This window comes from Anser cygnoides, chromosome 2 (assembly GCF_040182565.1).
Source record: "Anser cygnoides isolate HZ-2024a breed goose chromosome 2, Taihu_goose_T2T_genome, whole genome shotgun sequence".
In the NCBI taxonomy this organism is placed as follows: domain Eukaryota; kingdom Metazoa; phylum Chordata; class Aves; order Anseriformes; family Anatidae; genus Anser; species Anser cygnoides.
Window position 1 is genome coordinate 129193299 of NC_089874.1, and position 25888 is coordinate 129219186.

Here is a 25888-nt window from a genome sequence, read left to right on the forward strand (position 1 = left end):
CAGTAGTCATTTTACTGTAACTTTCAGGAGGAATGTGGTCAATGTTAGGAGTTTATCTCAAGACATGAATTATTTGTTTCCCCTAATAAACATCTTATTACACTGGCTACTATGTTTAGGCTCAGGATTGACAAGGAGGCCTTGCATAGCAAAGATTTAGCTACTGTCTCATGGTGCTGCAGACCAGATGCTGAAAAAACTTGTCTCACACAGAGTTGTTTTAATATTTGTGTAGCAGCCAGGCAGGCGAGTTTCCTGTATAAAAAGAACATTTGAACTTTAGGCATCAACACTAGAAGAATTCTTGTTCTTTAATTAGGTCACTGATCCCTCTAAATTTCCATGTCTTGACTAGTGCAACTGCTTTTTCTGGTCCTCAAGACAGTCAGCCTGTCCCCTCTGATTCATTTGAAATAGGATGGTTATAACTATCTTTCTGGAAGACTCGTCCAAACGTTCTGCACTTTGCATTGTCATTTACATATGCATCAACTGTTTCTACAGGAACATAAATAAAATCAGTCATGTTGTATACTCCTTTACAGAGATGTATGTATTGAAACATGGAAACCTGCAAGCAAGAATATGGCCCACAAATCTCTGGATGTGGTGTGATCACTTTTAATTTTCTGAGAGTTATAGATAGTTGAAGATGACTTTTAAAAGTCTGTTGGTCTATTAATGTTGTTTAATATAAAAAATAGAAATAAATATTAAAAGACATATCCAAAGTTTTATGGACCTGTATCATTTTTGTGTTGGATAGGAACTGTTTTTTTTTGTTTTGTTTTGTTTTGTTTTTGTTTTTTTTAATTATGAATCATCGTGCTCTTAGTCTCTGTTTAGTCATTAAACACCAAGAAATTTCATCTACTATTAAGACTAGATATTACATAATTAATTCAATTCAGAGGGATGACATGGTACCCATAAGACAACTACTTGTGTTCTTACTAATCCATATAAGACACAGAAGTCAAACAGTTGAGGTTACACTTCCCTGTTAAGCTCCTCCACACTTCCTATCTCACTTCTTCCAGCATCTTAAATAACTACCTTTTGCTTCCTTGAAACATGTTATCTAGGTTATCAATTTTATAATCAAACTCTGTGAAAGATCTGAACTCTTATTTTAGCATGTGATCTGAATTTTAAAAGGATCCTATGGAGTGCTACATGACATCTAATTTCTTTCACTAAAAAGTATATTTCAGCACAGGATGAAGCTGAAGGATTTACCTTGCACAATGACTTAACTGTTAGTTATATTTTCTATATACATTTGATATTGGTGAAGTTATGTTTAAATCTGATTTTTTATTATTAGTATTTTTTTAATTACATGGTAAACAAAAATCCAATCTCACATGAAAAGAAAAATACCAAGCATTTCACTTTTGCACAGGCCATGCATCTCATTCTTTGCTTGGTAACACCTCAACCTTGCAAACAGAGTGCTGCTTCTATGGTGGCAAGGGAAAGAGGACCCGAACTAGAAGAGTGGTTCTGATTAGCTCTTCCCCATAGAGGGAAAGGCTACCTCATAACCTCAGTCAGATTTTAGATGCTAGAAAATTCTCACAGGAGACAGCTACTGAAAACTGAGCATAAATTTCACCATTCAAAGGTCTACTTTTGATCTGATGTAATTCAAAATAATAGTCTTTGAAACGCACAATAGACTAATAAACTAATCCACTCTAGACTAATGGTAGAAACTGGCATGCCCTACAGTGACACTCTGACAGTTTTTTTTTTTTTTTTTTAAAAAAAGTATTTGGGTCATGGAATTATTTCAACTAAGAAAAAATGATGATTGCAAAAAATTTTGGAGCTTGGTCCCTCTGAATTCACTGGTGATCCTCTTTCTGACTTCAATGTGGTCACAATTTCTCTCGTGATCTTTGTATTAGGTCCAATCATTAAAAATAACTACATATTTCATCATTCACCTAGGAATACTTTGTGATGAGGCTTCTAGACATTACAGTGGACCATTTATATATTGCTAGTGTTACAACAAACTAATAATAGTTCATAAATATAGAAACATAAGGTTTGCAAAAGCACTATTAGGTGGTAAGACTAATTATAGTACCATTGAGATGTTCCACTTACACTCGCTTTATACTGAAGATCTTCCCTGTAAACTTAAAAGTTCATGATGACAAATCATCCAACTATGGAAAACAGTATGATGAATGACCTGCCTAATCATCACCTTGTCCATGTTTCAAACATGTCAATCACCTTAAAAAGGAGTCTTGGCACTCGCAGAGTTTTCTCAGTAATTTTCTTTCAAACAGATACCTAGAAAAGTTAAGCATAAATTCCCTCTTACAAGTATCCTTCTGGGATATGTGATCTGCCAAATCAAGACTTTTGAGATTTTTAGTGATTGTAATACTTTGCTCCTGCAAAGATAAATACGGCAGGAACAAAAACAAGGGATTCAGTATAAATATTTCTAAAATTTAATTAGCATTTAGAATAAAATTTACTTTAATAGTTCTGTTTTCATGTATGTAAATTTGAGATCCATTCACAACAGATGATAGTTATAGTTTCAGTACTATTGAAATGTGTTCTACACATCCTCCCAATTCACTTAACCCATATGTAACATATTTATATGTGTATTTACAAAATACCCAAGTTTTTACTCAGGTATGTTGTACAGAAAAAGAAAATTTGCTAGCATGAAAAGTTTAAAATCAATCACATCATCCCAGATACTACTCACAGCTCAAAACTGCACTAATATTCAACTATGCCTCACTTTCCCCTTTTTGAATACTTGTATAAATCTTTTTAATAAAAAATTGACATCTGTATGGGATGTAAAAATGCTTTTAGCATAGAAATATTTATTTCAAAAAGCAGCCTCAGTAACATCCCCCTGTGGCTTAAAAACCTGCCCTTTTATTAAGGTCTTTGAGTTGCTCAACAGAGTTTCAACTACTGTGACTATTCCATAGACTGAGAAAGTGTACCTCCTACTGCTAAAGGATCAAGAAGAGATGAAACTTCAGGTCCTTTTCGTATTTTTTTTCTAACTTTGTGCACATTTTAGAAAATAAGAAAAAGTTATTTTGATATTTAACATCTTGAGTTCTAGGTTCAACAAATATAGGACTTTAGGAGAAGCACCTGTGATGGTCCTAGTTTAGTTCCTAGATGCAAACTACATTATAAAACTAAGTTTTCATAATTTAGTACAAATAGCATTTTGTGTTAAGGATGTCCCCAGGCTTAAGGTCAGCAGGGCAGCAGCTTACTTGCTGGAAACCTGACAGCAAGTAGGGAGGGACTACAGAATTTAAACTAGATTTTGGTAATTGTTCTTGAAGTTTCCTTACCAATTTCTAAATTAAGTGTGTTGCCTCTAGCATTCAGTAACATAGACTGGCTAAGGTGCAAGAGACAAAGCAACTGCTAACATTTTAGCATACATATTTATATAACTCAATTTCTTCAGCAATTCAGCCTCTTCCCATCTCAATCATGAATTCAGCACTGTATTCCTGATCATACCTTATCTCACAATGTGCACATAAAAAGGTCTACTGACAGTAACTGAAGAGTTACTACTTTCTGTCAACTTATCAGTAAATTTACTCATTTATTATTGTCTTTCTCTGAAGACAATAAAAGGGGCAGTTATAAAAATCTTCAAAATAAGAGGCACAGAGCTGTAAACACCCCAGGAAGAACAAAATATTTTTATTTTTTTTTTTTTTTAAATGTTGTGGCTATTGAATTTATTTTCTGCATTGCATAATGGAAAAATATTTGGGCCCTGGAGTTTAGCTGCATTAAATAGCTTTTGTGGTTATCAAATTTTGTAACCTAGCTTCAGCTTTTAGAGGTTTCCACAAGAGTGGTTTACTCTTTTGTACACTGTATGAGAATAAATACTAACAAGTAGATGAAATGACGTAGAAATTACTGGTCATTCAAAAGCAAGGACTTCCCCCAGGAATTGATAAAATTCTATCAGGCTCTCAGGAGTTGAGGGCTCTGTTTATGCCATAAACATCACACAGAAACAACAGTATTCAAAATATAATAATTACTTTGCATTCTTCTGTAAAGGGAAAACAAAAACAAAAACAAAACAACCCACACAAATCAATTTCCTCTTTCAAGCTAATAAGCCATGGTTTACATCTGCAATCTGCACTCACATTTTACTGTTTTATTTCTTTTTTCATTTAAACAGGCATTCAGCCAGCTTTAAGTTTTGCCAATTTCTAGGCAAATGCTCACTTATTTAAAGCAATTTCCTTTGAAGCTTTTGGATAAAAATGGACATGAAAAAATTCTTCCTTCAACTTGAGATAAAAGAGTTTGTCTCAAATCCATTAGCATGTCATAGGGAGCATCCTTCCAGTTCAAATGCAGCATGGCCTTGGATGAGTTATTAACGGGTACGACACGGTTATGAAAGATACAGCAAAGCCACAGCACTTCTCCTGTGACTGTTCAGGTGTTCTGCATCTCACTGCTCTGCCATTGGCTTCTCAGGGTCCCCCAGCCCCTCCAAATCACAGTGCCACCCACCTGCTCCAGTCATACATCCCTGGCAGATCAGTGCAAGCTGCTCTCTGGAGTGGCTCCAGTTTGCTATATCACTTCAAAGAGCACCTGAATGACTATTTTCTAATAAAATCTTCCCGGTGCCAGTAAATCTACATTTATCCTAACACTGAGAATGTTTGATCACTTATTACAAATACAGCCTGTAGACTGCTTTTTTTTTTTTTTTCCTCATCTAGGAACAAAGGACCTCAGCAAGGACATCAGTCCACTGAATGAAAAGCTGCTTATCTAGCTGCACATTTACAAGTGCTATCAGAATCAAGCCTTATGCGTGCACTAAACCTACAGATTAAAAAGTGAATATGGACTCTTTTTTTGTACTTCGTAATATTACAGTCAAACATAAATAGTGCTTGTAAATACTTTTTTCCTTTTTTCCTTTTTGATATAATAATTCAACAAAAATAATTAAAACACAAATTCCAGTGTTTTTAGTTTTCTTGTCATCAAGTTTCTTCTGCGATATGTTTTTCTAGTCAGTTTACACTAAATAAACTGATTTTCCTGAAAATCTGAGAGAAACAAATCAATTACTTTCTAAGGTTTAAAATGTCTCCTGAATCAAGCAATAAATTAAAAACTATGTGAGGTCCTGTTTCTTTGTAAGACTTAGAGTTTTCCATCCTATCTTAAGTCTGTGAAAAAGAGGTGCATGCATTTGGATTCAGCATCACATTTAATGAGCAAAAATTGCCCATGTATTGTTCCAGAAACACTGATAGAACAAGCATAATAATATCTAGCTGCTCTTCTGGTTTGATTTTCAGTGGGCTTTGTAATGTCTGCAGTTTATTGGTATACTAGAAATACTAACTGATATTGGTGGCTGGTATGCCATCAATGTGTAAGGAAATTAACATAGTGATAGAAAAATAGGTATTATTATATAACATGCAATTACCTCTTAGCTGTACAGAGTTTAGTAACAACCCTATACATTCACACATTTACAGTGCATTATAAAATCACCTTTCTTCTGAGGAAAAAGGGGAAACACTTTTGGCAGATCTTTCATTCCTACCTTTCTTAGATATAAGGATTCCTTGATCTAAACAATATTTGGATATTATTTCCAAAACATAACAAATCCTATATGCTCTTTGTAGCATCAATATAAGATACTTCTATGGACTGACACTTTGATCTTTCGACAAACCGAATACAATTTATCAGTGATACAGATTAATGTCAATACCAATTTCTTTATGGAAAATTGGCAATTCTTTATTGTTTCACACTAGAATTCACTGTGTCTAAATAGCAACTGCTCTCAGGAGTACCTACAATACATCTAGCAAGACTGGCATAGCAAATGTTGGTCTCATCCTATAAATGTTTTTATGTGCATGAAGATCACTGTCCCAACAAAATGTCTCTTTCTTCTCAGCTTAATTACAGAACATAAATCATATAGTAAAAGAAATAACTTTCAATGGGAACATCAAAATATGACAACTGGCTATGCAGCCAGACATGTTTCTATTTAACACATCTGATGTAAGGAAGCTATTAATTTTCTAAATGCATGGCCAAACTTCTTCGTAACACCTGACACAGCATTTTGCCAGGGTAATAAAAGAAAGCCTGACAGCTGCAATTTTCTAGAAATATGGATTAAGCTTTGCACTATGCTCTTGGGAAAGTTTTCCCTTCCATAAGCTTCTATAATTTGTTTTCAGATGGCTTGCTTCTGATCATTCAGACCCAGAGTCCTCCTACATCCGCTCCAGCTACAACTTATTTTTTTTTAACATGCATAAAGACTGCACATATCAAAGCATTAGAAAAACAAACATATATTATTCTAAATATCCTCTCTGACATGGCTTTAAAAATTTTTTTTGTTTAAAACATTTCTTTCAGGTACTCATAACTATCAAGATTGCAGTAAAATTCATGCTGATAGTCTTGACTAATGCTTCCTCTAAAAAAAAATTTAAAAATATATATTATATGAAGGGGATCATTGCAGTGAAAGTAGCTGGCATCCCCCTCTGAGAACGAGACGCACTGGTGCCTAGTGCTGTCTGGTGACAGGAACTAAATATATTATCTGCGTTCTCCATGACATTCCACTTTGAATTTAACATGCCAGTAGTTATAGTACAACTGAATAGACAGCTGCCACGAGGAAGGCATTTAATGTTTGAAACATAGATTAATAGAGGAACAACAGCTATATGTAAGACAAAGATAAGATAAATATAAGAAATACGTGGCAAACAGTTTTATATTTATCATTTTAAAAATATTTGTTCTAAAATTTGCATTGTTTAAAAAGCCATCGAGTTACAAGATAATAGATTCTTGTCACTATTAAAATTGTATCACGTAGACTTTTGGTCATGTAGCATTATTGCACATAGAAGCAACAACAGATGACTAAAGTAAGACAAAGTAAACTGTGTCTTATTTTAGAAAGAGCTAAAGAACAAGTTTAAATTTTGCTTTATTTATCCTGACATTTCCTTCATTCATCTCTCAGCACCACTTTGTATTAATTAAGCAAAATACTAAATAGACTAAAAACTACTAAACACATTCTACAATGTTGGATTATCAGAAAATATTCCCAAATAATATTCTGATCAGATAGGAACAAAGACGTGTAAGAATTGAACAGTGTGTATTAAATATGTGCTCAGTATTTAAAATTGTCAAAGTCTGCTAGAGAAAATAATTGTTCTAAAAATCAAATAGTTCACAAGTATACAAGTCTGGAGACTATAAAATAGTCTTAAGGTAAAATGTGTATGTACTTACAAAGTGGAAGAAATAATACACAAGAATATGTTTTAAGGGAAAATTACTGAGTTTCCAGAGTATAGGAGAAAAATCTGGATCAAATTCACAGCTTTAACTGTGTACACATAACTCCCACTCCCCCCACAGGGACAGATTATACAGTGTCCAAATCTAGACTTCAGATATTTATCACTGCAAAGCATAAGGTCACTCCTTGTGTATTTTGGATTTGTCCACTGCAATATAGCTGCTATGAGCATCTACACAGAGATGTCCACAAGAATAATATTTTGAGATTCTTCATCTTTATCGTTGAAAGCATAGAGTAGTTCGGCACTGGTGTCTGGCACTCTCTCACAGCTTTCAAAAGGGAACACAATTTCAATACTCAGGATTGGAAGACAGTGCTTAGCACAACTTGTATACATAACAACATCACTACAACTAACTTAAATGAGTTAGACTAATCTGACAGTAGAGAAAACATCACTACCCCATTTTTCAGACAAAGAATAGGCAGAGACAGGTGGCATGGTGTCACTATTGGAAGGAGTTTGCAGGACAGACATGGATTCATATATCCCAAATCTCCCAAATAAGTTAGTGTCTTAACCACAAAACCCTCCTTGTACCTAAACATTACATTCAGTTAGACAAGGATATCTCAAAGCAGAAAAAGTTAATTTCTTCCTCACTGAAGTCTCAAATCTTTAAAAAGCATCAGCAGAATAATCATGATATCTCTAGTGAAAGCTTGGGCACAGTAGGATAACACAAAGATTTTGTATGAAACACATCAGATGTAACAGCCAGTTAACCCAGTCCTTCAGTTTTGAGAGATTCAGGGCTGTTAAAAATAATAAAGTTTTAAAACTCCTTTGTGAACATTAAACTGAATGTCTGCGCTGAAGGAAGATAATCCCCGGTTCAGAAGCCCAGTGCCTACACTCTGCATGGTCAGCTTGTTTGTGATCCTGACAGTTCTTGTTTAGCATGCCCCTAAGAGCATCACGCACTTCATCACAGACATGTTTATTTTTGTTGGCAGACCTGCACATGTCCTGTGCAACACTTCTTAACACTTAGTTCACTTACTTTTATACCAACAAATGGCTTACAGAAAACAAATGTTAAATTATAAAATACAGCAGGTTTGTCAGTGCCACTTGTTTCTGATGATTCTCTTTGCCTTACAAAGGTAACTCACAATTCCTCACTGGGGCACAAGGCTTGCAGACAAAATAATAAAACCCTCTAAACAAGTTATCTTTCTAGGATTTGTGCCTAAAGGTATTTAAGCATGGAACATTTGCCAAATAACCCCATATTAAGAACTAAAAAGAAATAATACTAAGAAAAGAACTCTGCAACAGTACATCCCATCTGTAATAGAGACCATGGCAAGAGTTTATCATCTTTTCTAGGTAACAGCAGTAACAACTACATAAAGTCTTGCACTTAGGAGTCAGTTTGACACAATCAACAACTGCTCGGCAAAACCAAGGACACAAGTTCTATTTCTAGCAGTTGCCTCTAATGCCATGTGCCCCCTGCAGAGTTTGGAGGAAATAATGTTTATCTACTTAGCCACTGACAAAGAGAAACTAGAGTGGCAGAAAATATCAGTGGCTGAAGATGATGAGTGCTGGAAAAAAAAATATCTCAAGAAGAGCATTGGCCTTTTTTCAAAACCAGCTGAAATCCACAGATTATTATTAGCATGGTGAATGGGAGGAAAGCCAAATGTGTACCAGCACTGAAGGAAAGGACTCAGGATGACCTAAAAACCATCAGTGTAAATCTGACATTACTGTGAAGTAAGCAAACAGTCACAAAGCTTATCGGCAGAAGATAGGTATATAATGAATACCTCTCAAATTTAATCTGGGAAAATGTGAAACAAGTATTTTTCATTTTATGACAGGTCATATAAGACCTGAGAGCTCAGAGGCACAAATCATTTTTCAGGCATGACTTCTTATGTTCCTTGGTCATGTGTTAACCTCAACTAATAAAATGACTGCACTGTGCTGTGAAATGTGAAAACAAAGAAGAGAAGGCAAAGGCTAGGAAGGGGAGGTGGATGGAGGAACACTTTCATCTGGAAGTAAAAGGAGGGATCAAATGACTTGTCCTTTTATTCCAAACTTACTTGCCTTCCTTACATTTTCCACAGCATTTCACTACCTACTCATGTACACAGGCTGGTTCCCACCTTTACCATGCTCAGCACAGCCTCCCCCTGCACAAGACATTGGACATGCAGACAACAGCTGTAAAACACAGAAGAATGGGTGTGCTCTGTATAGGAGGTTTCTTGAAATCACATCATTTATTAAAAATGATGGTGGACAAAGAGGACCAGGGAGTCAAAGGCATTAGCCTGATCCTTCTCAATTACACAGTGACAAGCAGTCAATACAGCTTGGCACTGTAAGTACAGACAAACCATCATACCACCATGGAAACGATCGCCATGTAGACTGTCTTTAACTGTTAATAAAATAAAAATAAAAATAAAATAAAATTAAATTTAAAATTTTAAAAAAAGGAAGAAGAGTTAATGTTTTCAAAATATTAAGGTATTACATACTGTTTTCCTTGTGATAACGCTTCTTATTTTCTTTCTACTTACATGCTGAACTATTTATCGGGGAAGGTCCTGAGTGGGACAAAAACTTTATATGGTGTCATTGTCATCCAGATGTCATTGGATTAACTCTTCCCCAGAAGACGACTAAGGAAGAGGTAGAAATAAAAAGAGGATTCGGACCTGCTGCATAGCTGGTGTCCAATCTTCCGTTCTTGAAGATAAAACAAAGCAAATACAGAAGGGGAGGGAAGCACAATTAAGATAAAAACATAACTCCTGTGTCTCCTGCACACTTTTAATTCTGGTTTGTTGACCGAGGGGCGTTGAGCTCATAACCTTACCAGCTGTTCTCAGACTGACCAAACTGTGCTGGTAACAGGCAATGAAAGGATTGTTTTTTTAGCAGCTTTGCCACTCAAGGACTTACAACTGATTTGCTAAAAAAAGCATGTTGGTTACTTAGGACAGGTTCTTCTTGAAAAGAAGGTAAGAGATAGGGAAGATGAGGAATAAAGGCAAGGAAGGAAAAGCAGTTACTAGGTTAAGAGTAGAACCCCACACCTTGAACTCCAAGAGACTTGCTTGGGATTTGGCCACAGCGGATAGGGGTGGTGATGCAGATTCTATTTTCTGCCCCAGAAAGACTGTCCCGAGCTCTAAGATTTAGCCAGTGACATTGCAGCAGGCACCATCTCCAAAGACACAGTGCACTGATGCCAAGGTGGCTGAACTACTTGAGGCCTGAGGGTCAATAGATGTCACTGGCTAGTGATGCTCAACAACTGGAACAAAGCCTTGTATTAGAGCCAATCTTCAATTAGTGCATCGGTTCAGTGAAAAGAAAAGCAAAAATAGTCACTGACTTGCTTCTTAATATTGATTATATTTATTTTTCATAAAAACAGTAACAGAATATTTTTTCAAAAGATTAAGTAATTCAGCTCTCAGTAGCTTCTTCTCGAATAGATGGGCTCACATTGGTAATATTTACTCTTTCATCATATCTTTGACAAAAAGATGGTATCACAGAAGAAAGGAGGAGGGACAGGTGGTTAGAGATGGTGTTTCTTACCACCCTGGCTAGTCTATAATCCAAAGAATGCAAAACAGAGCCTAAACCCTACTTCTGCCTGACTAGTGCTGGAATTTAAACTTGTACCCCAGAGAAACATTTTCCCTCTTGTTTTTCTGGAACGAGCTGCTCTCAGAACTCTCCCTTGGAATATATCCATACAGGTGGGTAGGACACTCTTTAGCAAGCATGAGGTTCATCTCCTTGCTCTGACCCAAGCCATCAGTCATGACCATGCATCCCACAGCACCATTGCCAGGGAACAGAGTGAAAAGCCAGGGGAATGACATCTTCACAACTTGCTACTGATGCCAGCACCCCAGGATCCTGGCTTTTAGTTAAAACTGCTAATGCCATTTCAACACAAATTCAGAAAGCTTCCATTTCAAAGTTATTTTTTAAACTGAATACATTCAGTGAGAAAGGTTCTGAATGTTTTTGCATCTAAAATCAATTTTATTTTTCCTCCCTCTTATTCCATCATTTTAGAAAATTACATGACTTTTTCCTGCAAATCTTGACTCTTTTACCTCTTTAGTTCATCACAGCTTACACACTTACATTATCCACTATAATGAGCTCTACTGTTCAGTTCATGTATCAAATATGTTTTGTACCATGTGAAAAAAAAAAAAAAAGTCACCTCAGTTGTCAGCTGCAGAAGGGACCTCTTTTGGTGACAGCTTAATGGTGATTCAGGTTAAATGTTTGGTGATGTAGCTTACATGTTCAAACAACGCTTTCTAACAACAACAAAAAGATTTACACAGATCTGACACTACTGCTGTACCATCACATCTGCAAGGATTATAAAACCTCCCACTGTAGAAGTTGCTGTGGGACAGTAAGTTCTTTTCTAAGTCATTGGCGCATAATACAAAAGCTTTACACATCATCACAGGGCACTCTTGTCTCATGCAGAACACTTCTGAGAAACAACAACAAAAAAACTTGGAAAATCTCACACAGATACAGGAGATTCATAAAGAGAACCAGTTGCCTCAAATAATAACAAAAAGTATACTTTGCTTGCTTTGCAGCTTCATTTCAATGGTTACATATGCTGTAAGGAAATGGTCTCAAAAATGCTGTCTACTTACGAAAGTTTTGTGGTCTAATTCTCCCTGATGTAGTTTGGAGAGTTAGCCTTCAAAAAAAAAGAAAAAAAAAAGACAGGAGGATGAAATTCAAAAACTATTCAGGCTGGGATTTTAAAAATGCTTCAGGGATGTCAAAATATCTTGTTGTTTTTCTTGTTGTTTTAGCTTTGAGAGAAAGAGAAGTGCCATTGCCTGCATGACCCAATTTTCTGTTGTTAGTTTAGAAGAGCTTGCTGACCCTGAGAACACCTTGGCAAAGTGCAAGAAACTGCCACCCCCTTCTACCTCAGACATGGGCAAGACTATGGCTGCCCACCTTTAGGAAGCAAACTATTAAAATCTTTCAAAGAGTGTATTAGACCAACTAAAGAGACTCGTAGATTTCTAGTTAAAAGTTTGGCTAGACTGTATGGGAGATGACTTTCTGAAACACATGATTAAACAACAAACAAAGAATCTGACCAATAGTTCCAATAGCAGGGCTTTGAATACCAGGACTCCCATAGCGTATAAACCAGCAAAAGCTAATAACCAAGCATTATATTTCATTGCCTGGAATATTTTTTCATCTCCTAAGAAATAAGAAGAGGCTCCAAAGGTGCAAGCATGCATTTGGCTGTGCTATGAGACATACTCAAAGTACTGGCAATTGAGGTGGTAGGAACACTTTAGATATATAACTTCAGGAGGGTGGCCTGTAAGTCACAACTGTATATCCTGGAAGTCAAGATGCAATTAATCCACCCATTTTCTGGTTTTGCATTTTTATACAAAGTGCATGTGATCCATAGATTTGCTAACCCAAGGATTTACATATACAAAATAATGAACAACATTTGTAAGAGGTGAATGATCAGCATTACAACAGTACATTCTCTCTATACTCTCCAAAGATAACAAGACTACAAGAAGACTGAATAGTGGGATAAAAGACTAATAAAATAAAAATACACTGGAAACAATTCTGATGCCCAAACAAGGCTTCTAGTGCTATTTTAGACAACCTAAACACCTGCACAGGGTTGGCTGACCCGCACAGACACTTAGGCTTTCCTGGAGAAGATTCTGAGGGTTATATAGGCTGAGTGTTATAAATTTCAGCTAAATATCTGAAACTGGAAAAGGACTTAAACTTTGTAGATTTAAATGCAAAGCCAGAACAAAACAGGTCAAAGCAAACAACAACAAAACCATCACTGAATAACCACTCACTATGGGCACAGATAAATGTAAAAAAAAAATAATAAAAAAATGTGTTAAAAGCCAACATTTGCATGTAGTAATAAAGAAATTTTCAGTCAAGACACAGTCACTGCAGGAAAGTTAAATGAATTATTTGCATGGTACTCACTATGTAAGAAGAGAAGACCTTAACAGCTCTAAACCAAAGTATTAGCAGAAGAAGCTTCGAGGCAGATTGATAAAATGAAGAGGCACAGAACACCCAGATCTAAGAGTTCACCCAAGAGGTCTAAAACAATGGAAGCATGATCAAATCAGCTGGTATAATAAACAAGAGAATTGGTTGGCACATGGGAACATGATGTAATAGGGAAGAGAAAACATTGCTTTGTAAAGGGAAGTCATAGCTTCAAGCTTACTAACATTTCTGTAAGGAGTTAATGATTATTTGGATAAGGATGATTTGGTTAAGGTAGTATATTTAGATTTCTGAAAAGCTCCCACAAGCCAAAAGTTCTTAAACAATTTGTCAAAAGGTAAAATAAAAGGTCTGTCTTGAATTACTATTTAAAAGATGTGATAGAATAAGCGTGTAGTTTTCACAAAGTTACCAGTGGAATTCCAAAATGACCTGCTCTATTAAACATATCCATAAATGCCCTGGAAAAAATGGCAAACAGCAAGGTTATAATACATACGTTTATGGAAGCAAGGAAACAGAGTAAAACAGAAAACATCATAAGGTCAGAGTGCTCACATCTTGCATCTCTCATACAAAGCTCATCACCAGCCTCAGGAAAATCCTAGGCTCTTCAGCTTGGGAGAGACAGCTCAGCATTGCTAGTACACCAGAAGTCTATAGAATAAGGACTGGTTCTGTAGGAAGTGAGCAGAAGTTGAAAAGTCAATATTTCTCATCTCATAGGCACTTAACATCCCCATATCTTTTCTGCAGTTATTAGGCAGCAAGCTTTAAACAACAAAAATACTTTCTTAGAAAATGTGTAACTAACTTGTGGAACCCATTGCTACAGAAGCTTGAAGTATAAGCATGTTCAGATAAAAACAATTTCATGAAGGACTGCATTAGATGCAGTGGTTTGGATGCAACTCCCACCCACCAACTCCCCTAAATGCCCATTCCCAGGAACCATGTGATATCAAAAGCAGGATTTCTTTTATTTCTCTTACTCTCATTAAACTTCTGCTGATGGTTCCTGTTAGATACAGAAGAGCAAACTGATTTATCTTGTCTAACTCAACATAGCGGCACTTACATACCTCTTGGTCTTCTCTGCCAGTCCAAAACTGAGTGTTCTTCAAGCAACAAGGCTCCTCTTTTCTTGTCCAGCCCCAGAAGAGTTTGATTCTGAGTAACTACTTAACTGTCTTTAGTTAGACCAAAATACTGTCAAATTAATCAGATGCAATCAGTTTATTCATAATTGCAGATAGAGAAGAGATTGAGAAGATGGAGAGCCCAGCTATCAAAACTGCAAGACACTCGTTATTCCTCATGATCAAAACGGATGCAATACTGGCAGATAGAAGATAGTCTTTGAGCAACAATAAACAAGACAAGCTAAGAACAGAATGAGCTCGTGTCCAGTGCTGCAAAGATTTGGCAGTGTGCTTGTCTTCTGTTTATAGAAAGCATAATGGCAGTACACAGCCATTCCAGGGACTGCACAGAGGATTTATGCAGTGTGTGCACTAAATAAACTGGCCTGATGTGCCACTTAGCTTTTACAATGCCTTGCTAAAAACAGAGAAAAATAAAACATAAATCTTACACTTTCTCCCTTTCCAAAATGTTGTTGCAAATCACACAAATCTGACGCATCTATCAGCCTGCCACTAAATATTCCTTGTTCAAATAAAAATTATGCTTCTGACTAGAGCAGAAAAATAGAAGTGAGACAGGCCTTAAATTTAGATTCTTTTTCCATGTACAAATAACGGAAGGTGAAAGCAAGACATATAAGCATTTAACTAGTTGATTCTGAATACAGAGATACTTTTAGATCTTTTAAATTATTTACAGGCCTAAAAGGGTGGTCAAACATGAAAAATACATCCAATTATTAAGAATAAAAATAAAATAAAATATAGATCATGCTTACTTTCCTAAAAATATCTAAAGTACTAAACCCACTTTCAGCAAAAGCAAATGCCTGAATCTACAAGTATGCAGGTAGTGCTTATCTGAAAGTTCTCTCTTTTTTCATCCCCATTCATTTTGCCCAAATATAACAGATTATATTTAAAAATAATTCTGCAGCACGAAGGTAGCATGAAAGCATGCCCAAAATTACTTACTTTCCTACTCACTCCTTTTAAAACAGATTGAGAAAAAATAAGCAATTTTTATCTTCAAGCAATTTCATTCATTGACTCATGACTACTAACGACATTTATAGCTCGGTAAATTATAATCAGGATAATCAAATCCTGTGCTTCGGGGTATGAGCTGATCATCACAGAACCTGGAAAGAAATCTATTCCCATCTGCTGTGCTGCATGGTTGTATAGGTGCATTGTTGGTACGATGGAAAGTTCACCCTGTGTGAATGCTGGTGGCAAAATATAAGGCTTTGAATACCAAAATGTCACGGTGACAAATTCTACGTGATTAATGAGAAATCCCTGAGAAGCCTCCCTGCTCACTGCCAGACTCTGTTGTTGTGCCATGCACACAGACCGCAAAACCGGTGAGCCTAAAACTTCCAGGACAGCCTAGACAACGCAGTTAAAGCAAAGCAGAAAGAAATAGAGAAGCATCTCTTTCCTACGACCTCTGTATTTTTAATTTCTCCTGTTGTAAACAGGTCCTTGACTGAATAATCTTACCCCCAGCAAATATAATTTGATTTTACTTTCGCCACATATGTAAACATAATATGAGAAAATCTTGGCATTAACATTATTAACTACTAACAAAATTATATTCCTCAAGTAAAAGCTGGAACATAACCTAATTTAATCTAATACATTCCATGCACACAGACACACATATATACACTCACACCAAATAACATTAATTTAAACATCATGTTTCTGAAATCCACTAATCTGAGGACAGTATATATAAGATGGAAAACTACATTTAAACAGGATTTCTCTGCCATTCTACCACATTTGTCTGTTACCCTAGCACAACTCTAAGCACAAACATTTTAGAGAAATCTGGAATCAGGGGACTTATATCTGAATACACCATGTAAAATAACTCATAAGCTAAAACTAGTAGCTTGTTGCGCGTGCAGGAGAGATACCAGCTATATTTCAACCAAGCACCATAGAGTCCCAACTGTAAACTGCCAGATTAAAATTGCTACCTGTAAAGTTATCAGGACATACACAAGTGCCCCACGGTGATGTTTTGCAGACCCCTAAGCCTGCAGTATCAGTGTGACTACATAGGGAATGGTGTTCAGCATCTGCCTTACCCATGAATGTTATGTTCTGTATGGCTCCCAAGAGCCACAAAAGATATCTGAAGGAAAAGGGTGAACTGGTGACCAGTATTCTTGTCCAAATACTGTTTTAAGGAAACATATTTCTATTAAGCATGAGTAGAGAAACCTCACTAATGGCTTAGTGATTCCTTTGTATAGACAACACTTTCCACCAGGAAGCCCCATCTTATCTATGAATCAATGTCATGGGGACAAAGCTCAAAGCTGTAGCTGGTCTGAGTCATTAGTGTTGTTAAATACAGAATTGGATCTATCACTTAAATCTCCATGGCAAATCTAATAAAAATTTTCTAGAAGTGTGCCTCTAAAGAAGCTGCTGAAATCTGTGAAGTTGCTGAAATTGCCCCACGCCTTCTTCAACATATACATTTAAACAGACGGACATGAAGTACCTGATCTGTAATGTTTTAATTTTGTTTTTGAATATTCATATTATCTTTCTCACCCTAGAAGTGTCCGTAAAGAATTGTGTTTTTACATACACATCAAAATGCTTCCCCTTTCTGTCTGTGAGACTACTTCAGACTAGGAATCTTACTTAAAAATTAACATAATTTCTGTGCTTATTTGAATGGCACCAGGAGAGGGTGTATGAGAAAACAGGTATGGCACAGAAGTCTTTGCAGCTGAGTGAAGATTCCAGCCTTGTAAGAAGCAACAACATGCCCTTCTGATTAAAAATGATCGTTTCAAGAAAAACAGTACATAGGCATAGGTAGTTTGCGCATTACTACAGACATATTCCTTAACAAGTTTTTGTAAAAATGAAATTCAAAAATTAGTTTACCTATGTGTATGTGTAAATAAAGCCATGTGTGTGTGCATGTGCTTTCATGTGTAAATACTATACAGCCAGACACAAGCCCTTGATGCACAGAGTAAACTTCAGCCAGATACCTCAGTACTCCATTCTGAGTCTGGTTACCTTCCGGATTGCTAAGTCTTTCTAAATTAGAACAAGCAATTTCTCTTTGTTTTACCTAATATTTGAAAATGGCAAAAAAGTCCCATGGGTCACTGAAAATTATCCCTTCATTCCTGCCGCCTGTTTCAAGTCAGTCAAAACATTCCAGACTTCAAAAGGGGGCTTTGCCTGCTTAGGCCATTTTGGTGTCCTTCTATGGTTGGCCTATGAGGGATTGGTTATTTGGATAAATTAGTTTGTGGAGCCTGCTGGCCTTCTAGAAGACCTCAGTGTCTGACTGCAAATTAGTTCTACTGAACATGTAGAAATCCCTGGGCAGACGAGAAGAAATAAATGGTGATAAAATCTAATACTACAATGTTTGTAATGCGATTTTATTCTGCTCTGTAGCTTGTAAGCAAAGCTAATGTTGAATTAAAAATTTTAAAATATAAAAATGTCCATGAAAGCACAAAATCAGATCAGTATCCGAGTCACAGCAGAGAAGGCTGAATGCCAACTTTAAAGTTATGCTTCCAGCAGGAATCTTTTACAAGAGCAAACACAAAACGTCCTGGTTTTCCACAAAATCAAGTAGGTATTTACATTACAGATGCACCCCCGCTCAAGCCAGGAAGTCACACAGTTGAATTCTGCTGGAGCTTAGGCTGTGAATAAACTGCTATGCAGTCTTTTAATGCATAGTTGTACAACTGCCTAAGGAGAGTTTACCCTTAAGGAAGAAAAGTCAGAGAGCCAAAACTAACAAACATGGCTCCTCAAGCGGAACAATGGTCCAGAAAACTTAGTAAAAAAGAAAATAAACTTCACTGGCAGTTTGCTTTTTACTGGTAAGGGCTAAGCTACAGCTCCATCAAGATTTTCAAGGGGAGACTTCACACAGAACAGTATGTATATAGTGCATATATAGTAGCTGGAAAGAATCAGATGAGCTGTATACTTTTAATTATATATACCATTATACACCCACACATATATATATATATCCATTTTTAATAAGGCAATCTAAAAATGCCTCGCACCATAAAAAAGACAAAGATCCACCTCTCTGAGTTGGTACATCTAAAACCAGCAGTGATATGTGTTTGCTGACCCCAACCAAACCCCTGCAAGGCCTCTGTCTCGCTCCTAAAGCTGTGACTGTAAAGTCAGCACTGATGTGCCTGCACCAAGAATTAACTAGAATTATTATTAAGAATTATTATTGGCAGAAAATCACAAGAATAAGAGGTATGATGAATGCCGTGTTTCTGCTCTGCTCCCACAATGACTTATGAGTATGCATGACACTACAACATGTAAGTAGAACTACACTTTTCAGTGATACAAGCATTTCTGCTTACAGCACTGCAGGATTTGTGCCACAGATTAGGGAAAGCATGTCTTAAGTAACAAGAATTCCTCCGTGGTATTATCCCAAACCCCAGAATAGTTTGCAGTGAATAAGGTATACTCCTCTGTCTACAAACTGTCCACAAAGAATTACAATTTTCATGAGCATTGTCACTAAAATATTTCTGAAGAAAAAATTCTACTGATTGTTCCTGATTGAACAGCTACCACAGGCTGCCTAACAGCTGCTCGTTTCAATTTCTAAAACTTCTATACATCAGCTAGTTCTGGCTGTTCATTATTTTTGACACTTACTGAGTGTTAGAAGTTGGTTTTGTGGCTTATGTCTTCAATATCCGACCAATTTCAGATAGTGAGGGGAAGGGGAGTAGGAAGGGTGCAGGCAGTTACATTTTTATAGTCTCAGTTACAGATTGCAATTGTACAGTGCTTGTTGGTTACTGCCTTGAAGAGCTTTCCAAAAAGGAAGCGTGTTATATTTCTTCAGAATAGCAAGGAAAGGCAGAAGAGAACACAGTGTTGTGTCATACTTGGGGATAAACCCAGGTAGGATGAACATACATAATCTTTGCTGGAGACAATGCTATAAGTTTTCAACTGAAGTTAAAATACTTGTATTTTCACCCGTTTTTCTAGTAGACATTTTCCCCCTAGGTGACATACAGGTAACAGGAGTGTGTGTGCTGTCAAAGGCATTGTTCAAAGCTGGGCCTTGTCTGGCTGTCACCCACCACTGTGACAGTGGCCTCTGCAACCGCACCTGGCCTAGAAAGCCTCCCTTCCCAACCTCAGCTCACCTCCAAACAAAATGAACTTTCTAGCCCTCTTAGTAGCGAAGATAACCTTGAAAATGTGAAGGGAGTGTAATCTGATGCCTCTGAAAGACTGCAAAGAGCTTGAAACAAAGACGGAGAGATGTGAACTGCCCCAGCCATCTCTCTCTGGGCCCCATAGACTCAGCATTTCTGTGGTCGTGGAGTCTGGCGTTGTTCCAAGATTCCACAGAATCTCGCATGTTTGCTGCAAAATTCATTATTTTGCTGCAGCCAGGTGCTGGATGTTGGTTTTGTTTTGTTTTTCTCTTCTCCTTTTTCTTGCTGAAACTCTGCTGATGCTCTGCATCTTTCCATTAGCAAAGCAATGAAGTGAATTTGCCATGCAAGCACCATTCCTCGATACATGGCACCACTGCGCAGCCTAGGGCAACCAGGAGAGCAGTGTCCTGGAGGAGCCAGGAGCTGGAAGTATGCAGTCAGGCTGCCCAGAGTGACGACTGAAAGCTGAGGTTTGGGGGCTGCAGGGGGAATTAGAGAAGACTAACTGCTGAAGCAGACTACGAGCACCTCCTTTCTTGGCTCATTGGGTGCATGCTGTTTGGATCTAACCTGACTGCTGAGGGCCTCAGAGTCTTCGCTCTGTTTTATAGATGGGCAAAATTCATCATCAAAGATGCTCAACACTGAAAATACTTCTTGAAGTACAATTTTGCAATGAGTATTTTCAACTCTGAGCCTGGACAGGGTAGGTAGGAATGAAAGGTATTGTGTGCCACATATAATAACCTAACATTGCTAGCAAAGACACACTGACAGGGAAGGAGTACCCTCTAAAATATCCCCACAGGGTCTAGTAATTTCTGAAAACATGCTAATATTTACGTGTGAAAACTTCCTTGTGTTGAATCTTACAACTGAGTGAAAAATAAGCATTAAAAAAAATAAATAAAAAATCATTAGACAAATCAAATGAATTAAAATGCCTCCTTACTTCCACAATACCCTTTTGCAAGTTTTTAAAAGGCTGTTAACAGGGTACCTCTGATACAGGTATATGTCTATCTCAAGCATATCAAAACAGAATCTTAGGATTGTCAGTGTTTGTCACATGTCTGAGGCTTCTAGGGTTTCTAGGGCAAAGTATTCATGTCAATGCCAAATTTGGGATTGGTAGAGATTTAGTCTACCACAAATGTAAGCCACAACAAATTTTAAATCAATTTTTTGAAATCAATTTAGTATGCAATGACCCATTCTCAGTTTCCTTACAATCGGAATTTGTCTAACATCAAAACTGACATTTTCATCACAAAAACATTTAAACAGGATGTGTTTTTTTTTCTTCTCAGGTATGTATGAGCAATGGGACTTAATGTAAGTAACTGGCAGGATCAGGGATGAGCTACCGTGAAGAACAAAGTTTACAAACTCAGAGACTGAAGCACTAGCACAGCAAATCTGTCATGGGATACAACCCTATGCATGGAACTTCAAGGTTTAACCATGTTGGCTATGTATAATACTTGCAGATTTCAGTAGCAAGCCAAATTATATTATTTTGTTCATGTTTGTTGCAGATTCAATCAACTGGAGAGGTGGATCCACAGGAAGATCAGCAAAGTGAGCAGCAAAGCATTTTGAATATTTTTGAGATCAAACAGCCCAGTCATTAAAGCAGCCCCACTGTAGTAACTTTTAAGACATTAGTTATCACTGAGATCTCTGCTTCACTGACAAAATGGGTTGAAATTAATGACCAGTTTATTAATACAGAGATGCAAATAAAAAATAACCCATAGAAAACTTAAAAGATTCAAGAATTCTTGAATAATGATTCGAGAGTTCTTGCTTGATAAAACATGAATGGAACATCCTTAACAGATGCATATATCATCAGCAAACCACCTTCCCTCCATTAACAAAGCCCTCAGAGAACCTCCCCTTCATATATCAGAGACAGGCAACAAGACCACCTAGCCAAAAAATAAACCTGATCCCGCTTGCAAGTTTCAGTAGCAGTGTTTCTCCAGAGGAGCTCTCAGGAAGAACAGGTACAGCTAAAGCATGAGCTGTAGAGCTTCTACATTCATATCCAATTCCAGTCAATAAGATGTAGACTTAAGACTATCCTCTTTGTCTACCTCTTTTATTACTAATCAATCATTTGGGTATAAACTACTTATATTGACAGAAATGTTTCAGAACTTCTTGTTTTGCTGTTACCTTTTGCCTTACACAGTAACAGCATGGACCAAGGGCAAAAACATGAAGAGAACACTCTTTCCTTCCATGAGAGTAACTAAAGGTTTTGTTTCAAAGCCTTTTCTTTCTTGGAAAGAAAGCAACTGAACATCGGTGACCTTTTCAGGCAGGATAATACACTGATATCCTCTGTCTAGGCAACGTCAAATCTGCATTGTGCTTCCTTCTCAGGCACCTAGTAAGAGAAAGGCAGGAGCAGATGCAGCACTCAAGTTTACAAGCACATTATGAAGCACTAGCCAGGCACTTCCTACAGAACATGAACCAAATGCATTACAGTACCATTAGGACCACTTCTCCAGGTGATGAGAGTGTTGCTTAGATACTAAAATCCCCTCTCAGCTGTATGAATATAACAGGGAGCAGAATCTAGCCTACTGGGCTTACTGCGGTATCCTCTTGTGCGCATTAATACTAACAGGCTGCATTCCCAGGTGAAACACCATTCTGTCTTGCACCTAACAGAGAGATCTTGGTCAAAGAAAGTGGCGTAGTATCTACTCATCTATTCTTTCACAGTGTTGTCAGATAAACTTTTTTCCTTTTCCTTTCCTTTTTCAGTCTTCTGCTACTTCCCCCATTGTCCATCTAGCTCTGGTTTCCTAAAACATTACATACTTTCAGTTCTCAGTTGCTGAATAAAGCTCCTCCCTTACCTATGTGTACTTGAAATTGCTTCCACGGCAAAATTTGCATTGGAAGTTTACATTTGCAAGTTCCATAATCAAAGTATCTTTCAGCTGGCACTTGCAGAAAAGTTTTCCTCTTTTCCTGTAGACTACCAAGAAGCTTTAGGAGTGGCTATATGTGTTAGGGATCTAAAGCCACAAACAGCTTTTGTTGTTTTGTTGTGTGTTGTAATTGCAGAGTGTTTATCTCTCCCCCTCCCTTTCTCGCATACACACACAAAGAGCAGAATAAACAAAAAGAGTGTTCACACCATTGTCTTCATTTTCACAGAGACTATTCTAACTTCTGACTACCTATTTTAAGAAATCTCCACATTTACCTACTGACTGTTGCAAAAGTAGCAACCTATCCAACTAGGAATGAATTAAAGAGAGACCTAATTGCAGGATTTGATCCACCAGTGTACTACCACAATTTTAAGCCTATCTAATGACTTGGCAGTCAGAAAAGTCACAGTGGTCCATAGGCAAAATACCACAGTGGTAATCCTGCCTTGGGTTGTATACCTTGGGGCTGTCTGGTTCTCGCAGTTACAGAAGCCTAAGTGCTTTTCGATGCAGCAAGTCTATTCAGCAGTTACTGTTTTAGATTTTGATAATCCTGATAGCATTCATGACTACCACCCACTTGGGTAATGCGAGGGGAAATTCTGAGCAGATGAAGTGTTTTACAGGCTCTCTGGACTAAGTGGTGAAAAGAAGGAATGGAATGAATAACCCCAACAGGAGTGCTGGTAGTGCCAAACCATGAACAAATATTTCCCTTAATACTCCCGTTATGTTAAGTGACAGAGTGACAGTTACATTTGTCATTACATATGGCTCCAGCAGACGATTACTAGACCCAAGCCCACTGCAGCACCAGAAGCACAGGCTCTGCTGGCCATCCAGAGGGACAGAACTGCAGTGGGAGCCGCAGTAAACCCTGTTGGCTTCGGGAAAATGCTTCTCATGCACAGAGAAAACCCTGATCTGGTATACAACAAGGACTGGGCTTGGGTGGTGCTGAAAGCTCCATGCCTGCAACTGCAACAAGGACCATCCCTGTTTAGCACTACTCAGTAACCATGGCCACTCCTTTCTCTAGGGCTGAATTGGTCCCTTTCACACATTGCTGTAGCAGCGATGGATAAATACCCAAATGTACACATAGAGACAGACTGTGGAATAAATGAACATTGGAAAATAATCAAAACCATATTGCTTCAGACAGTAAAAATGACACTAGACGAGAAGTGCAACAAAAACACAACACAGCAGGCTTGTTATTAGGTGGCTGATTTCTTTCTACTCTGTTGCTATGTGAAAAACTAACACAAGCGTCGGGGAAACTGGTTATACAAGGGAAACAGTGAGAGATGATAGAGAGTACTGTCAAATGCAGAAAATAAGCCAGAAAAAAATGCAAGAAATAAGTCTAATCAAATTTACCAAATAGTAGTTGTTGGAGTTATTTTACAACTCATAAAAATAGGGCAGTTTTAATGTGTACTGTTTCTGTTAAAACATTCCAGAATAAAACCATCTATATGGCATTATAGTGTTCACTGAGTGCCAAGAATGATATCACAAACTAAACTAACAAATCCATAACATACACTAATCATTTGACCATGCATGAAGTATTATTTTAAAATGGTATTAACCATGTCTGATAGTTTTCAAAAATTATTACCATTGCGACTTTCTAAACAGGCATTGACATGAAACAAAAAAGATGCTGAAGATTTTTTTTTTTAAGAAAAAAAAAATTGCCATGGTACACAAGACCGCAGCTAGGAGTTCACATGGGCAAAATGAAATAACTTCAGATAATGGAATGAAAACTCTAACAGATCAAAATGTTAACAATAATATAAATGCAGCAACCTGAATATTTCTTAGAGAAAGCAACAATCATCACCTTGCAATGTGAACTATTGAAGAAAAATATTTTTAAATCTATACATATTTTCTTAAGCAATGTAGCTTTCACATAGGCCTCCACCAGTGAAATAATTTCATCATCCACTGCTTCCAATCATTAAAAGTGCATGCAGCTTTCTAAAGCTTTCCAGCGACTTGGTTGCAACAAAAATAATTACTACTTTAAAAGCAATCACTTTTTTCTTAGGACTGACATGCTGTTTACTTACAGACTTCCCATTTATTCCCTGGGGGTCTTCCATTGAAGATTTCTTCTTCCAAATTACATACGGACTATTAGTTACAGTGAGGTTCAAACAGTCCTAGTACACACACACACCTGTGGAAAAGACAGTACCACATAGATGAATTAATTAATTGGCACGAAATTAAAAGCTGATCTTTCCATCTGAAAGTTTCCATTAACTAACACATATTTGTAAGTTAGGAGCAAATTTCTTCAACAAATTGGATTAATCTATAGAATAAATATATATGCTTGAGCTGTTTATTACAGATCTACAGGAGCCAAAGGCAGTCGGCAAGAGCCCTGTTGCGCTTGCTGTCAGCAGACAAATAAAAGTCAGCCAGAAACTCCTCCACGGCCGTTATTTCTGTGCCAACAATACACGAAGGCTTTTTTTTTTTCCTCTTTTTATGAAGTTCAGCTTCTCCCTGTTATCTATCAATGTCAATTGTACTATAATGCTAAGAGGAAATAATAACAAAGAAATATGATTGTAGATTGAGCCAGGATAAAAGAAAAAATCCATGAAGTTTTCAAAACGTTACCCTCAAGCAAAGGATATTATTATACTAAATCTCTTCAAGTTTACATTAGGTTATAGTCCTAAACCCATAAATTATAAATATGGGATGCTTGGTGTTCTCTCACCTTTGGAAACCATGTTCTTTGATGTTAAAAATAACAGTGAAGCACTGAGGTAAATTAACAAATGTTTATCCCCCCCAACAGACATCAGCTCAGAATATGGTTTCCTTACAGAGACAATTTTCTTTAGAATAATACAGGGTGACCTTCCTAAAATTTAGAACTAATCATTCAAACAAATCAAATAAAGCTAACAAAAATATTCCTTAGACAAAATGTCACTTTTTTAATAGACAGGGGTAAATGCAGTCTGCTAAAGGATAATAAAAATATAAAACTGTTTTTTTGTTTGTCTGTTGTTTTTTTTTTTTTT

At 37.0% G+C, this 25888-nt stretch overlaps 1 protein-coding gene across 1 annotated transcript in view; it reads right to left on the minus strand.

Annotated features, from left to right (window-relative positions):
* EYA1 (EYA transcriptional coactivator and phosphatase 1) overlaps positions 1-25888 on the minus strand; it is a 164422-nt gene that overhangs the window by 126834 nt on the left and 11700 nt on the right. The window contains exon 2 of the mRNA XM_048077011.2: positions 24914-25023. Within this exon, the coding sequence (XP_047932968.1) occupies positions 24914-24946 (33 nt within the window). The 5' untranslated portion in view covers positions 24947-25023. The remainder of the gene's footprint in view (positions 1-24913; positions 25024-25888) is intronic.